Source organism: Lithobates pipiens, unplaced genomic scaffold (genome assembly GCF_037356315.1).
Source record: "Lithobates pipiens isolate NorthernLeopardFrog02 unplaced genomic scaffold, aLitPip1_a1.2 Scaffold_18, whole genome shotgun sequence".
In the NCBI taxonomy this organism is placed as follows: domain Eukaryota; kingdom Metazoa; phylum Chordata; class Amphibia; order Anura; family Ranidae; genus Lithobates; species Lithobates pipiens.
Window position 1 is genome coordinate 391,012,583 of NW_027507758.1, and position 17,799 is coordinate 391,030,381.

The 17,799-nt window shown below is 45.2% G+C and overlaps 1 protein-coding gene across 1 annotated transcript in view; it reads right to left on the minus strand.

Moving 5' to 3' along the window:
• COL21A1 (collagen type XXI alpha 1 chain) overlaps window positions 1-17,799 on the minus strand; it is a 285,509-nt gene that overhangs the window by 36,215 nt on the left and 231,495 nt on the right. Inside the window, exons 18-19 of the mRNA XM_077487822.1 lie at window positions 12,804-12,848; window positions 12,649-12,702 (exon numbers count right to left, since the gene is read on the minus strand). Of these exons, the coding sequence (XP_077343948.1) occupies window positions 12,649-12,702; window positions 12,804-12,848 (99 nt within the window). The remainder of the gene's footprint in view (window positions 1-12,648; window positions 12,703-12,803; window positions 12,849-17,799) is intronic.

Here is a 17,799-nt window from a genome sequence, read left to right on the forward strand (position 1 = left end):
TTTCTTCTTTTAGTTAATATCTATTATAATGTTAAAATAAAACAGTTTTCAGTGTATTCACTGATAACAAGCAGATGTTAGACTTTCATTGAAAAGCAACATAGACTAATTCATGTGGCTTACAGGAATTCAGATTGAAATCATAAATGTTTTTAATTTACTTTGTATATATACAGTATATATAGAGTATCTCACAAAAGTGAGTACACCACTCACATTTTTGTAAATATCATTATTATATCTTTTCATGTGACAACACTGAAGAAATTACACTTTGCTACAATGTAAAGTAGTGAGTGTACAGCTTGTGTAACAGTGTAAATTTGCTCTCCCCTCAAAATAACTGAACACACAGCCATTAATGTCAAAGCAGCTGGCAACAAAAGTGAGTACACCCGTAAGTGAAAATGTCCAATGGGTCCAAAGTATCAATATTTTGTGTGGCCACCATTATTTTCACTGCCTTAACCCTCTTGGGCATGGAGTTCACGAGAGCTTCACAGGTTGCAACTGGAGTCTAACATCCACCAGCTCTGTAATGTCATCATAGAGACCTTGCGCTCCCCTCCACCTTCCATTTGAGGATGCCCCAGGTCTGGAGACATGCTTGGCCAGTCCATTACCTTTACCCTCAGCTTCTTTAGCAGGCAGTGGTCATCTTAGAGATGTGTTTGGGGTCCTTATCATGTTGGAATTTTGCTCTGAGGCCCAGTCTCCGAAGAGAGGGGATCATGCTCTGCTTCAGTATGTCACAGTACATGGATATAAATAGGTACACAATGGTTAATAGTCCATTAACACCTCGGTGACTCCGCACAAAGACAGAAAGTGCCGACCACCAGAATATGAATCCGCTTACCCGATGGCAAAGCATGAGCAGCAATCGGCTATGACCCAGCTGCGGCCTTTAGCTTGCACTGAAGACACTTTACGTCATACAGGACTGGACCACCATAACAGGAAAACCCACTCTGATGTTTCATAGGATCATCTCGTATGCGGATGGTGTAGCACCAAACTCTCCTCATGTGTGCAGACTAAGAGAGTTGATTAATTAATTAGTTTTTTAGGTCTAGCGCAGTTTTCTTTTTTCTTATGTCACAGTACATGTTGGCATTCATGGTTCCCTCAATAAACTGCAGCTCCCCAGTGCCGGCAGCACTCATGCAGCTCCAGACCATAACACTCCGACCACCATGTTTGACTGTAGACAAGACACACTTGTCTTTGTACTGGTTGCTGTGATACACGCTTGACACCATCTGAACCAAATAAGTTTATCTTGGTCTCATCAAACCACAGCACATGGTTCCACTAATCCATGTCCTTAGTCTGCTTGTCTTCAGCAAACTGTTTGCAGGGCTTTCTTGTGAATCGTCTTTAGGAGAGGCTTCCTTCTGGGACAACAGCCATGCAGACCAATTTATGTGCGGCGCAGGGCTGATCCTAGGCGGGTACACAGGGTGCAGTGCACACAGGCGGTTGCAGTCGCTGACCATCTCCTGTACTATGATTACAGTCTCTGACTGTCTCTTGTATCATGTCTACAGTCTCTGACCATCCCTTGTATTGTGTCTACAGTCTCTGGCCATCTCTTGTATCATGCCTGCAGTCTCTGACCATCTCTTGTATCATGTCTGCAGTCTCTGACCATCTCCTGCAAAGTGGTTGCAGTCGCTGACCATCTCCTGTACTATGATTACAGTCTTTGGCCATCTCTTGTATCATGTCTGCAGTCTCTGACCATCCCTTGTATTATGTCTACAGTTTCTGACCATCTCTTGTATCATGCCTGCAATCTCTGACCATCTCTTGTATCATGTCTGCAGTCTCTGACCATCTCCTGTACTACGATTGCATTCTCTGACTGTCTCTGGTATCATGTCTGCAGTCTCTGACCATCTCCTGTACAATGGTTACAGTCGCTGACCATCTTATGCATCATGTCTACAGTCTCTGACCATCTCTTGTATCATGTCTGCAGTCTCTGACCATGTCTTGTATTATGTCTGCAGTCTCTGACCATCTTCTGTACAATGGTTGCAGTCGCTGACCATCTCCTGGACTATGATTGCAGTCTCTGACTGTCTCTGGTATCATGTCTGCAGTCTCTTACCATCTCCTGTACAATGGTTGCAGTCGCTGACCATCTCCTGGACTATGATTGCAGTCTCTGACCGTCTCTTGTATCATGTCTGCAGTCTCTGACTGCCTCTTGTATCATGTCTGCAGTCTCTGACTGTCTCTTGTATCATGTATACAGTCTCTGACCATCTCTTGCATCATTTTTTGCAATCTCTGACCATCTCTTGTATCATGTCTGCAGCCTCTGACCATCTCCTGCACTATGATTGCAGTCTCATACTGTCTCTTGTATCATGTCTCCAGTCTCTGACCATCTCTTGTATCATGCCTGCAGTCTCTGACCATCTCTTGTATCATGCCTGCAGTCTCTGACCATCTCTTGTATCATGTCTGCAGTCTCTGACCATCTCCTGTACTATGATTGCATTCTCTGACTGTCTCTGGTATCATGTCTGCAGTCTCTGACCATCTTATGCATCATGTCTACAGTCTCTGACCATCTCTTGTATCATGCCTGCAGTCTCTGACCATCTCTTGTATCATGCCTGCAGTCTCTGACCATCTCTTGTATCATGTCTGCAGTCTCTGACCATCTCCTGTACTATGATTGCATTCTCTGACTGTCTCTGGTATCATATCTGCAGTCTCTGACCATCTTATGCATCATGTCTGCAGTCTCTGACCATCTCTTGCATCATGGCTGCAGTCTCTGACCATCTCCTGTACTATGATTGCATTCTCTGACTGTCTCTGGTATCATGTCTGCAGTCTCTGACCATCTCCTGTACAATGGTTGCAGTCGCTGACCATCTCCTGGACTATGATTGCAGTCTCTGACCGTCTTTTGTATTGTGTCTGTAGATATGATACAAGAGACGGTCAGAGTCCGCAATCATAGTACAGGAGATGGTCAGCGGCTGCAGATGATTGCTACTATGATTGCATTCTCTGACCATCTCTTGTATCATGTCTGCAGTCTCTGACCATCTCCTGTACTATAAATTGCAGTCTCTGACCATCTCCTGTACTATGATTGCAGTCTCTGGCTGTCTCCTGTATTATGTCTACAGTCTCTGACCATCTCTTGTATCATGTCTGCAGTCTCTGACTGTCTCTTGTATCATGTCTGCATTCTCTGACCATCCCTTGTATCTTGTCTTCAGTCTTTGACCATCTCTTGTATCATGTCTGCAGTCTCTGACCATCCCTTTTATTTTGTCTACAGTCTCCGACTATCTCTTGTATAATGTCTGCAGTTCCTGACCATATCTTGTAATCATGTCTGCAGTCGTCTCCAATACTATGTCTGTGTGTACATCAGAGAGAATCTCCTACAGGTCTCATTAGTGTACGCTCTTCCTGTATTTTCTTTATTGTTAAAAGATCATGGGGGATCCCAGGGTAACGAAGACTTCTTAGTAGAACATATCTGTGTTTGAGTCGTTGCCATAGAAACATTTGTAAAGGGGAGGAGTTGGTAAGATGACTACACCCATGTGGGGGCGCCAGCAATATTTCTGCACCCAGGTGTCTGTGACCCTACGATCAGCCATGGTGCGGTGTATGGTCTGAGCACTGACAGGCTGACCCCTCACCCCTTCAACTTCTGCAGCAATGCTGGCAGCTCTCATATGTTTCCAAAGACAACCTCTGGATATGACTCTGAGCACATGCACTCAACTTCTTTAATCAACCATGGCGAGGCCTGTTCTGAGTGGAACCTGTCCTGTTAAACTGCTGTATGGTCTTGTCCACTGGGCTGCAGCTCAGTTTCAGGGTCTTGGTAAGCTTCTTATAGTCTAGGCCATTTTTCTGTAGAGCAACAATTCTTTTTTTTTCAAATCCTCAGAGAGTTCTTTGCCATGAGGTGCCATGTTGAACTTCAGATGACCAATATAAGAGCGTGAGAGCGATAACACCAAATTTAACACACCTGCTCCCCATTCACACCTGAGACCTTGTAACACTAACTGGTCACATAACACCGGGGGAGAGAAAATGGCTAATTGGGCCCAATTTGTCCATTTTCACTTGCCAGCAGTTTAGACATTAACCACTTTCAGACCGGACCATTTTGCTGGTAAATGACCAGAGGTCTTTTTACACTTTGGCACTGCGCTGCTTTAACTGGTAATTGCGCGGTCATGCAATGTTGTACCCAAACAAAATTTGCGTCCTTTTCTTCCCACCAATAGAGCTTTCTTTTGATGGTATTTGATTGCCTCTGCGATTTTTATTTTTTGCGATATAAACGTAAAAAGACCGCAAATTTTGAAAAAAAATGATATTTTCTACTTTTTGTTATTAGAAAAATCCAATAAACTCAATTTTAGTCATACATTTAGGCCAAAATGTATTCAGCCACATGTCTTTGGTAAAAAAAAAGTCAATAATTGTATATTTATTGGTTTGCGCAAAAGTTGTCACATCTACAAACTAAGGTACGTTTTCTGGAATTTACGCAGCTTTTAGTTTACGACTGCCTATCTCATTTCTTGAGGTGCTAAAATGGAAGGGCAGTACAAAACCCCCCCAAATGACCCCATTTTGGAAAGTAGACCCCCTAAGGAAATTGATAAGAGGCATGTTGAGCCCATTGAATATTTTATTTTTTTGCCTTAAGCGATTGAATAATGACAAAAAAAAAAATATTTTTTTTTTTTTACACAAAGTTGTCACTAAATGATATATTGCTCACACATGCTATGGGCGTATGTGAAATGACACCCCAAAATAAATTCTGCTGCTTCTCCTGAGTACGGGGATACCCCATATGTGGGACTTTTTGGGAGCCTAGCCGCGTACGGGGCCCCGAAAACCAAGCACCGCCTTCAGGCTTTCTAAGGGCGTAAATTTTTGAGTTCACTTCTCACTACCTATTACAGTTTTGAAGGCCATAAAATGCCAAGATGGCACAAAACCCCCACAAATGACCCCATTTTAGAAAGTAGACACCCCAAGCTATTTGCTGAGAGGCATGTTGAGTTCATGGAATATTTTATATTTTGCCACAAGTTGCGGAAAATTACAAACTATTTTTTTTTTTTTTTTCACAAAGTTGTCACTAAATGATATATTGCTCACGCATGCCATGGGCATATGTGAAATGACACCCCAAAATAAATTCTGCTGCTTCTCCTGAGTACGGGGATACCACATATGTGGGACTTTTTGGGAGCCTAGCCGCGTACGGGGCCCCGAAAACCAAGCACCGCCTTCAGGCTTTCTAAGGGCGTTACAGTTTTGAAGGCCATAAAATGCCAAGATGGCACAAACCCCCCCCAAATGACCCCATTTTGGAAAGTAGACACCCCTAAATTTAGGGGTACACTAGTGAGACTAGGTAATAAATGGCGGGTGCCCTGAAACTATAAAAAAATAACTAACCAACCAGCGTCACCTGTAACAGTTATATGGTGATCACTGGTGAAAGGGTTAACTAGGGGGCAATCAGGGGGCTTTATGCGGTAGTATATGGGGGTCCCTGGCGCTATAAAAAGCTGCGGCGAACCTAAATACCTACCTGCCTAACTAGCGTCACCTGTGACACTAATACAGCGATCAGAAAAACGATCGCTTATTAGGCTGGGTTCACACTGGAGCGATGCGGGAACGCCACGAATGCGCGGCGGGTTCCCGCATCGCATGCCTCCCGGCGGCAGTTCACACTGCCCTATGCGAACTGCTGGGAGTGTCAGTGAAATGTTACTGACACCCCCAGATCAGTTCGCATATCGCAGTGCGATCTGCAAACTCGGATCGCATGGTGTGAACACCCATGCGATCCGATTCTGCTGCGGGCCAAAAAAAGGGTCCCGTGCGAATTTGCGGCGGGTGCGGCGGGTGTGGCGGGTGCGGCGGGTGCGGCGAATGGCTGAACTCGAATCGCACAGAGATCGGATGTGATTTGCACTGCAGTGCGGTGCGAATCACATCCATTCTCATAAACCGCTGCAATGTGAACCCAGCCTTAGTGACACTGGCGACGGGGGGTGATCACGGGGTTAAACCTTTATTGGGGGGGTTAGGGGGGTACCTTAGAACTAAAGGGGGCTAACCCTAACTGCCCTAACAGTTATTAGTCACAAATGACACCCGCCGGGTGATCAGGGGGTTAAACCTTTATTAGGTAATAAATGGCGGGTGCCCTGAAACTATAAAAAAATAACTAACCAACCAGCGTCACCTGTAACAGTTATATGGTGATCACAGGTGAAAGGGTTAACTAGGGGGCAATCAGGGGGCTTTATGCGGTAGTATATGGGGGTCCCTGGTGCTATAAAAAGCTGCGGCGAACCTAAATACCTACCTGCCTAACTAGCGTCACCTGTGACACTAATACGGCGATCAGAAAAATGATCGCTTATTAGGCTGGGTTCACACTGGAGCGATGCGGAAACGCCGCGAATCCGCGGCGGGTTCCTGCATCGCATGCCTCCCGGCGGCAGTTCACACTGCCCTATGCGAACTGCTGGGAGTGTCAGTGAAATGTTACTGACACCCCCAGATCAGTTCGCATATCGCAGTGCGATCTGCAAACTCGGATCGCATGGTGTGAACACCCATGCGATCCGATTCTGCTGCGGGCCAAAAAAAGGGTCCCGTGCGAATTTGCGGCGGGTGTGGCGGGTGCGGCGGGTGCGGCGAATGGCTGAACTCGAATCGCACAGAGATCGGATGTGATTTGCACTGCAGTGCGGTGCGAATCACATTCGTTCTCATAAACCGCTGCAATGTGAACCCAGCCTTAGTGACACTGGCGACGGGGGGTGATCACGGGGTTAAACCTTTATTGGGGGGGTTAGGGGGGTACATTAGAACTAAAGGGGGCTAACTCTAACTGCCCTAACAGTTATTACAGTCACAAATGACACCAATGCAAAAAAAAAAAAAAAAATGACATTGGTGTCACTGTGACTGGGGGGCAGGGGTAATTGGGGGGGTGATCGGGGGGTAAAGGGGGGGTGTGAGTGTGCCTGGCATGTTCTACTGTGTGTGTAGAGTGTTGGTGCAACTCACCGATCCGCTCTCCTCCGTGTCGGAACGAAAAATACCGACACGGAGGAGAGAATACATCACTTCCTCTCCTGTGTTTACATTACAGGAGAGGAAGTGATGTCACGGGGGATTTCTATTCGTCGGGAGCGATCGCGAGGGGGTGGCCATGAATGAATGGCCGCCCCCTCATCCCGGATCGCTCTCGAAGGAATGCCGACCGCCGCAGGCACCGGGGGGGGCCCGATCGGGCCCCCCACCCGCGGGCAGGCAGGGACTTATATATACGCCCATATGCCTGCCCGTGCCATTCTGCCGACGTATATCGTCGTGCGGCGGTCGGCAAGTGGTTAATGGCTGTGTGTTGAGTTGTTTTGAGGGGACAGCATAATTTACACTGTTGTACAAGCTTTACACTCACTACTTTACATTGTAGCAAAGTGCAATTTCTTCAGTGTTGTCACATGAAAAGATATAATAAAATAGTTACAAAAATGTGAGGGGTGTACTCTCTTTTGTGAGATACCGTATATACTGTATGCACACAAGCAAGATACACACATACTATATATATATATATATACACGCACACTTTTTTTTTTTTTTTTAGGTTTTCCATATAATGCATCTTCCAGAGACACTCTTTGTTAGGACATTTATAAACACTTTAGTTGTTTCTCTTTAGAACCTAGTCTGTTACTTCCAAGAATAATTTGGAATACAAAACATTTATTCCAAGGTCAAAATTTCCAAAAGGGAATTCCCCATGTCTTGTTCCATCTGGAGTTAATGTAGTTATTCGTATTGCTATTTCAATCTACTTTTCCAATCCAACAATAGCAACAGCTGCTAAATAAGGGTATAGGATATTTAGAGCTTCAGTTTAACTAATAAAGTACTATAATATGAATATGTAACAGCACTGAATACATTTAAATTGTCAAGCTATGAAACCATTAAAATGCATTTAAAGCTAAACTTTGGGCAAAAAAACAAATTTAAGAATTAAAAAAAAATTAATTTAAGTATATTCCTCAATCACCACATAAGCTATAAATCCACTTTGCAAACCCACATATTACCTTGTAAAAGTAGTGGGGACATTATCATCGTAATGCACATAGTTTGCGCAGAGAGCAGAGGCATGGGAGGGTCCCAACAGGTCCATCCACTGCAGACTGCTTGTAGAAAACTACAGTAAGGCTACATTCACAGTTTTTCAGGCACTAAAGGCCAAAAATAGCGCCTGTAAGGCCCCTTTCACACATGCGGACATTATGTCCGTATTTCATCCATCCGTTTGCGGATGAAATACGGACATACATGCATTCCTATGGGATAGCAGGTGTCTGCGGATAAACATCTGCAGACACCCGCTATCGTCCGCCTCCGCTATTGTCCGATTCTGCAGACGGAGGAAGATCCTATTTTTCTATCCGTCTGCAGAGCGGATCGGATGAACACGGACAGACGGTCCGTTTTCATCCGCTCCCCCATAGAGGAGAGCGGAGAGCTGACAGGGCGGCCTCAGCGGGGACAACGGAGCGATCCCCGCTGAGCAAGCGGATCATCACGGGGCAGATCATTACGCGGAGGCACACCCACACAGCATCATTACATGTTTGTCTGCACACTGGGCTGTTCTGTAATGTGAGCCCTCATTGGTCGCTGCCTCAAGTTCCTCTGCAAGCAGTGCCCGCCCTCATTCTGCATTCTACAGTACAAAAACATTTATACTATACACTGTGAATACTGGTAATTACCGTAACACTGATCAGGTGCCAGCCCAGCTCCCACTGACAGGACCAGGACCGGGTGCAAGCTCAGCCACCCACTGACAAGGCCAAGTGCCAGCGCAGGCACCCACTCACAGGGCCAGGCGCCAGCTCACCCACCCACTGACAGGGCCAGGTGCCAGCTCAGCCACCCACTGCATGGACCAGGTGCCAGCTCAGACACGCACTGACAGGACCAGCTCATCCACCCACTGCTGGGACTTGGTGCCAGCTCAGCCACCCACTGCAGAGACCAGGTGGCAACTCAGCAACCCACTGCTGGGCACCAGGTGTCAGCTCAGCCACCCACTGCGGGGACCAGGTGCCAGCTTAACCACCCACTGCTGGGACCAGGTGCCAGCTCAGTCACCCACTGCAGGGACCAGGTGCAAGCTCAGCCACCCAATGACAGGACCAGCTCAGCCACACACTGCCGGGACCAGGTGCAAGCTCAGCCACCTACTGCAGAGTCAAGGTGCCTGCTCAGCCACCTACTGATGGGACCAGGCACAAGCTCAGCCACCCACTGCTGGGACCAGGTGCCAGCTCAGCCACCCACTGACAGGACCAGCTCAGCCACCTACTGCCGGGACCAGGTACCGGCTCAGCCACCCACTGCAGGGACCAGATGCCATCTCAGTCACCCACTGCCGTGACCAGGTGCCAGCTCAGCCACCCACTGCAGGGACCAGGTGCCAGCTCAGCCACCCACTGCAGGGACCAGGTGCCAGCTCAGCCACCCACTGACGGGACCAGGTGCAAGCTCAGCCACCCACTACAGGGATCAGGTGCTAAAGCAGAAAGAATGATGAAGCAGAAAAGACTAGCATATAAAATTCATTTTAAACTGGAGGTAGTAAAATATGCTAAGGAACATGGATCAGAGCAGCGGAGAGACATTTTGGGGCACCTCCAACTGAAAAAATAATAAGAGAATGGAGGAAACAGGAGGATCAGCTACAAAAAGCAAATAAAAGTAAGCACACTTTTTGTGGGCATGCTAAAAAGTGGCCACAGTTAGAAGTGACCATGAAAGAGTGGATCACACATCACCGGAATAATGGCTTCTCTGCAGGGGTCAAGTCCTGGGGAAAAAATTGTGGGAACTCCCACCCAAGATCCACTGCCTAACCAAAAAAAAAAATGATACGCTCATATGCACGAACACTTCAAAAGTGGTATTTTTCATCCAATTTTTGGATTGTGTGTATGAAGCTTAACTGTTAGTACATAAAAAAAATTCCTCAATAAACATAAATATGGTAATTCTCTGAATAATCATCATTCGTTCAATTGTGCTTCCATACAAATGTGAACATCATGTTCTGATCTTTATTGGGGAATGTTATTTTGTATATAGAGTGTTTATGTGGTGAGTTTACACTTTTCATTAAACAGAGTTTGGATAACACAGGGTTAAACGGAAAGGTTATTAATTAACTGCACATTATCTGGACAGAATGCTTAGGGAGATAGTGATGTGTCCCTGCTTAGGAGATGTATGGGTGCAAACTCTTCAGGGCTCCAACACACACTCGCTGCTATTCCAACTCTTCACATATTTCCACATAAACTTCCCTCCTGGCATTAAACTTTGCCAGGTATTGTGCTCAGCTTACCACCCCAAACTGATGTTCCTCCCTCAGCTGACCTCTCCCTGCATGTCCTGTGAGCAGAACAGCTGTGCTCCTCCTCTGGGTTCTCTCATCATATGGCACTGAAGATAAAGGTGGAGGGATTCAGCGGGACACACAGAGCAAGTATGCAGGAGACTGGGGGGTGGGGGAGATGGGTAGAAAGAAAATCAGGAGTGGCCGGCGGGGAGGAGCGCATCACGAGAGGTCTGACTAAATACAATCTCTTAGCAGCAGGGACCTGATCTACCAGTCATCTAGCTGTGATTGACAGGTAGATTGAAGAGGAAGCTGTCATGGGACGCCCTACTGACAATGCCCGAATGGTCAGTCCATCCCTGGTGTGTGGCACTTACTATTGCGAGCTGTGTCGGCGGCTGCTGGTGTAGCACCTGCCACACAGCTCACATACTTCAAAGTCTTGCAGGACGTGGCTGCTAACGGGAACTGAGTTCCTGTTGTGGAAAAAGTACAGGAACTCCGTTCCCAGGCGTTCCCACAGGACTTGAGCCTTGCTTCTCCATCTCCAGCAATGCCAAACGCATTGCTGTAGAGAAAGGCATTCAGGATTTTACTGGATCACCATCATGGTGCTACAGATTTATTAGGTGATGTGACCTTGTTATGCGCACCAAAACTATTGCGCAAAAAATGCCGAAAGAATATGAATCTAAGATTCTGTCTTTTCATAAATTTGTGATTGATGCCAGGAAGAAAAATGGTTTTGAAATTGGCCATATTGGGAATGAAGTCCTGTTAAAGTTTGATGTGCCATCTAATAGGACTGTTGATCTGAAAGGTGCCAAAACCATAACTGTGAAAACCTAAAGACATGAGAAAACACATTACACAGTTGTGTTTTCCTGCTGTATAGATGGCACCAAATTTCCACCCATGTTAATTTTCAAAGGGAAAACATTTCCAAAAGAAGTGATTCCGCAAGGAGTAGTTGTACATGTTCATGACAAAGGATGGATGGACGAAAATGGAATGAGAGTATGGGTTGAAAAAGTGTGGTCTGAACATCCTAGAGGGCTTCTGAAAAAACCTGCCTTATTAGTACTTGACCAGTTTAGAGCACATATTAGCGAAACTACAAGAATATGCTTTAAAGAGGTGAAGACTCATCTAGCTGTCATTCCTGGGGGTCTTACCAGCCAGTTGCAACCTTTATACGTTTCCATCAACAAACCATTTAACGTCTTTATGCGAGAAGAGTGGAACAAATGGATGGCTTCTGGTAATCATGATCTGACACCTACTGGATGAATGAAGAGGCCCACTATCACTCAAGTTTGTGAATGGGTGAAAACATCATGGCACTCAGTGAAGGAGAAAATAGTTGTACAGCCATTCAAAAAATGTGGCATTAGCAATGCCTTAGATGGAACTGAAGATTGTATTGTATATGAAGATAGCGAAGAAAGCGTTGTCAGTGATTGTGAGCAACTGAGCTTCATAAATTTTGACACTAGCGATGAAGTGTTCTTGGGTTTCCCAGAAAACTAGAAGAGTACTCGAACTTTAAAGTCTCTCCTCATTTGTTAATGACAGTGTTGATGCTCCTTAATGCCATTGTTGACTGCTGTTCACTTTACATGGTTGAAATATTATTCTGTTATATTTTATTAAATATTTTGGTACACAATTTGGTTCAGAATATTTTTTTTCTGGTTTTCCTCCTCTAAAACCTAGGTGCGTCTTATGGTCAGGTGCATCTTATGGTCCAAAAATTACATATATATATATATATATATATATATATATATATATATACTGTATATATAAAATTAGCAGACTTTTTTTATCTCCATTCATCTGGTTAAAACTGTGAAGGGGTTACTGCAGGTATAGCTCATCTGCTCCTCGCGTACTATTTGCTTTCCTGTGTGTCAATCAAATGCTTTTCTTCAGATGCCAGCAGCTTATTTGACATACTCTGTTTTTCGCTTCTGCCAATAGTAATTGTTGTCGGTGGCTTGGACTGCGCCTGATGATTGATAGCAAGTGAAGGCCTCAAACAATGCTATGTGAAAAGTTTGACATATTTATCACTTCATTGCCAGTATTTTTTCTATGTTTACTGAAACAATCTTTTTTGATACATCTTAATGATATACATATTTTAAACATGGGCATGTCATTGTTGCTAAACTTACTGGAATTCCAGAAGGTCCTCTTGTACCAGGTTCTCCATGAGATCCTGCTTCGCCCTAGAAAGTTAAGCCATAGTTTTTTTTCAGAAGATCTAATTCCATAGTGTTGATTTCTTTAAAAAAAAGTCAAAGGAAAAAAATGTAATGGTATGTTGTACCTTTGTTCCACTTGAACCTTCACTTCCAGGAATTCCAGGTATTCCCTGAAAGGGAGTAGATTCAAAATTAGATTTGTTTAACAATACCCATATTGTTATAGTATAAAATATAGTCTGTCTGGAGTAAAACAAGGATCGTCTTTTGTATTTATGCAAACATATGTTATTGTCAGGAAGCAGAACTCATCCCATTTAAAGTGGTTGTAAACCCTCCCCCACAACTTTGTCCCATGTAAATCAGCATAAAAAGCCCTAATGAACACTGCTTGTAGATATCTCCTTACTTGCTTAGTATTGTTGTAATCCTTGTTGTTCTGTAGAATGAAGTCATTGAGCATGCCCAGATCTCCCCTGATTTAAGGCACACTCTCTATGTCTTATCTATCTGTTATCAGGACTTCCTACGGCACAACACTGAACTCTGATAATCACTCAGAGCTTCCTCCTACACACCATGGGACCATGTGACATCACATACAGTCTAAACTGCAGCCAATACTGCAGTCTTATCAGCTGAAGCTGATAAGTCTGACAAAGGGAAACATTAGACATCTGCACAAGTAAATACTATGAAATAAACAAGTCAGCTATGAACAGGGAAGCAGGGTTGCCATAGAAATGTTGGATTGGGAAGGAGGCTTTGTTAACAGTACAGGAAGTGCTCAATGGGCAGAAATACACTCCACTGTGGACTCAGAAAACAATACTTAAGATGGCACTGCCTAATCCCTGGAAACAAGTTTTTTAAAGTTTCTTTAACCAGTTGCCGACCGCCGCACGACGATGTACGTCGATAGCATGGCACGGGCAGGCATATTGGCGTACATGTACGTCCCTTGCCTCCCGCGGGTCGGGGGCCCGATCGGGCCCCCGCCCGGTGCCTGCGGCGGTCGGTATTCGTGCGGGAGCGATCCCGGACGAGGGGACGGCCATTCGTTCATGGCCACCCCCTCGCGATCGCTCCCGACGAATAGGAATCCCCCGTGACATCACTTCCTCTCCTGTAATGTAAACACAGGAGAGGAAGTGATGTATTCTCTCCTCCGTGTCGGTATTTTTCGTTCCGACACGGAGGAGAGCGGATCGGTGAGTTGCACCAACACTCTACACACACAGTAGAACATGCCAGGCACACTCACACCCCCCCTTTACCCCCCGATCACCCCCCCAATTACCCCTGCCCCCCAGTCACAGTGACACCAATGTCATTTTTTTTTTTTTTTTTTTTTTTTTTGCATTGGTGTCATTTGTGACTGTAATAACTGTTAGGGCAGTTAGAGTTAGCCCCCTTTAGTTCTAATGTACCCCCCTAACCCCCCCAATAAAGGTTTAACCCCGTGATCACCCCCCGTCGCCAGTGTCACTAAGGCTGGGTTCACATTGCAGCGGTTTATGAGAACGAATGTGATTCGCACCGCACTGCAGTGCAAATCACATCCGATCTCTGTGCGATTCGAGTTCAGCCATTCGCCGCACCCGCCGCACCCGCCACACCCGCCGCACCCACCGCAAATTCGCACGGGACCCTTTTTTTGGCCCGCAGCAGAATCGGATCGCATGGGTGTTCACACCATGCGATCCGAGTTTGCAGATCGCACTGCGATATGCGAACTGATCTGGGGGTGTCAGTAACATTTCACTGACACTCCCAGCAGTTCGCATAGGGCAGTGTGAACTGCCGCCGGGAGGCATGCGATGCGGGAACCCGCCGCGGATTTGCGGCGTTTCCGCATCGCTCCAGTGTGAACCCAGCCTAATAAGCGATCATTTTTCTGATCGCCGTATTAGTGTCACAGGTGACGCTAGTTAGGCAGGTAGGTATTTAGGTTCGCCGCAGCTTTTTATAGCGCCAGGGACCCCCATATACTACCGCATAAAGCCCCCTGATTGCCCCCTAGTTAACCCTTTCACCAGTGATCACCATATAACTGTTACAGGTGACGCTGGTTGGTTAGTTATTTTTTATAGTTTCAGGGCACCCGCCATTTATTACCTAATAAAGGTTTAACCCCCTGATCACCCGGCGGGTGTCATTTGTGACTAATAACTGTTAGGGCAGTTAGGGTTAGCCCCCTTTAGTTCTAAGGTACCCCCCTAACCCCCCCAATAAAGGTTTAACCCCGTGATCACCCCCCGTCGCCAGTGTCACTAAGGCTGGGTTCACATTGCAGCGGTTTATGAGAACGGATGTGATTCGCACCGCACTGCAGTGCAAATCACATCCGATCTCTGTGCGATTCGAGTTCAGCCATTCGCCGCACCCGCCGCACCCGCCGCACCCGCCGCAAATTCGCACGGGACCCTTTTTTTGGCCCGCAGCAGAATCGGATCGCATGGGTGTTCACACCATGCGATCCGAGTTTGCAGATCGCACTGCGATATGCGAACTGATCTGGGGGTGTCAGTAACATTTCACTGACACTCCCAGCAGTTCGCATAGGGCAGTGTGAACTGCCGCCGGGAGGCATGCGATGCGGGAACCCGCCGCGCATTCGTGGCGTTCCCGCATCGCTCCAGTGTGAACCCAGCCTAATAAGCGATCGTTTTTCTGATCGCTGTATTAGTGTCACAGGTGACGCTAGTTAGGCAGGTAGGTATTTAGGTTCGCCGCAGCTTTTTATAGCGCCAGGGACCCCCATATACTACCGCATAAAGCCCCCTGATTGCCCCCTAGTTAACCCTTTCACCAGTGATCACCATATAACTGTTACAGGTGACGCTGGTTGGTTAGTTATTTTTTTATAGTTTCAGGGCACCCGCCATTTATTACCTAGTCTCACTAGTGTACCCCTAAATTTAGGGGTGTCTACTTTCCAAAATGGGGTCATTTGGGGGGGGTTTGTGCCATCTTGGCATTTTATGGCCTTCAAAACTGTAACGCCCTTAGAAAGCCTGAAGGCGGTGCTTGGTTTTCGGGGCCCCGTACGCGGCTAGGCTCCCAAAAAGTCCCACATATGTGGTATCCCCGTACTCAGGAGAAGCAGCAGAATTTATTTTGGGGTGTCATTTCACATATGCCCATGGCATGCGTGAGCAATATATCATTTAGTGACAACTTTGTGAAAAAAAAAAAAAAAAAAAAAAAGTTTGTAATTTTCCCGCAACTTGTGGCAAAATATAAAATATTCCATGGACTCAACATGCCTCTCAGCAAATAGCTTGGGGTGTCTACTTTCTAAAATGGGGTCATTTGTGGGGGTTTTGTGCCATCTTGGCATTTTATGGCCTTCAAAACTGTAATAGGTAGTGAGAAGTGAACTCAAAAATTTACGCCCTTAGAAAGCCTGAAGGCGGTGCTTGGTTTTCGGGGCCCCGTACGCGGCTAGGCTCCCAAAAAGTCCCACATATGTGGTATCCCCGTACTCAGGAGAAGCAGCAGAATTTATTTTGGGGTGTCATTTCACATATGCCCATGGCATGTGTGAGCAATATATCATTTAGTGACAACTTTGTGAAAAAAAAAAAAAAAAAAAAAAAGTTTGTAATTTTCCCGCAACTTGTGGCAAAATATAAAATATTCCATGAACTCAACATGCCTCTCAGCAAATAGCTTGGGGTGTCTACTTTCTAAAATTGGGTCATTTGTGGGGGTTTTGTGCCATCTTGGCATTTTATGGCCTTCAAAACTGTAATAGGTAGTGAGAAGTGAACTCAAAAATGTACGCCCTTAGAAAGCCTGAAGGCGGTGCTTGGTTTTCGGGGCCCCGTACGCGGCTAGGCTCCCAAAAAGTCCCACATATGTGGTATCCCCGTACTCAGGAGAAGCAGCAGAATTTATTTTGGGGTGTTATTTCACATACGCCCATAGCATGTGTGAGCAATATATCATTTAGTGACAACTTTGTGTAAAAAAAAAAAAAAATTTTTTTTTTTGTCATTATTCAATCGCTTGAGGCAAAAAAATAAAATATTCAATGGGCTCAACATGCCTCTTATCAATTTCCTTAGGGGGTCTACTTTCCAAAATGGGGTCATTTGGGGGGGTTTTGTACTGCCCTGCCATTTTAGCACCTCAAGAAATGAGATAGGCAGTCGTAAACTAAAAGCTGCGTAAATTGCAGAAAACGTACCTTAGTTTGTAGATGTGACAACTTTTGCGCAAACCAATAAATATACAATTATTGACTTTTTTTTTACCAAAGACATGTGGCTGAATACATTTTGGCCTAAATGTATGACTAAAATTGAGTTTATTGGATTTTTCTAATAACAAAAAGTAGAAAATATCATTTTTTTTCAAAATTTGCGGTCTTTTTACGTTTATATCGCAAAAAATAAAAATCGCAGAGGCAATCAAATACCATCAAAAGAAAGCTCTATTTGTGGGAAGAAAAGGACGCAAATTTTGTTTGGGTACAACATTGCATGACCGCGCAATTACCAGTTAAAGCAGCGCAGTGCCAAAGTGTAAAAAGACCTCTGGTCATTTACCAGCAAAATGGTCCGGTCTGAAAGTGGTTAAACAGTAAGTAATATGCAATTTGGGCTGGATTGCAGTGGCTATAGTCTGATAATGACTTATTATAATGGACTAAATGAAAAGAAGCATCCGAGTGGGAGAGTTTACTTCCTCTTTAATAATAGCATAGCATTGATGTTTGGGCATTTTTTTGCCTCTCCCAATAAAGAAACTGTTTCAGGAAAAGTGTCTGTTCTACACTGCTGCCTGCTAAAGTTAAGCACACAGTCAAAAGTATTTTGACCATATGAAGATATGTTTTTTGTGCACAATACAGGCATACCCTGCTTTTAAGTACACAATGGGGTTTATTTACTAAAGCTGGAAAATGCTAAATCAGGCTCACGTCTGCATAGAAACCAATGAGCTTCTAACCCCAGATTGTTCAATTAAGCTTTGGTAATAAAACATGGAAGCTCATTGATTTCTATGCAGAAGTGAGCCTGATTTCGCACTTTCCACCTTTAGTAAATAAACCCCATTGTGTACTTAAAATTGGGGTATGCCTGTATGCACACATCATTAGGAAGTGCTAGG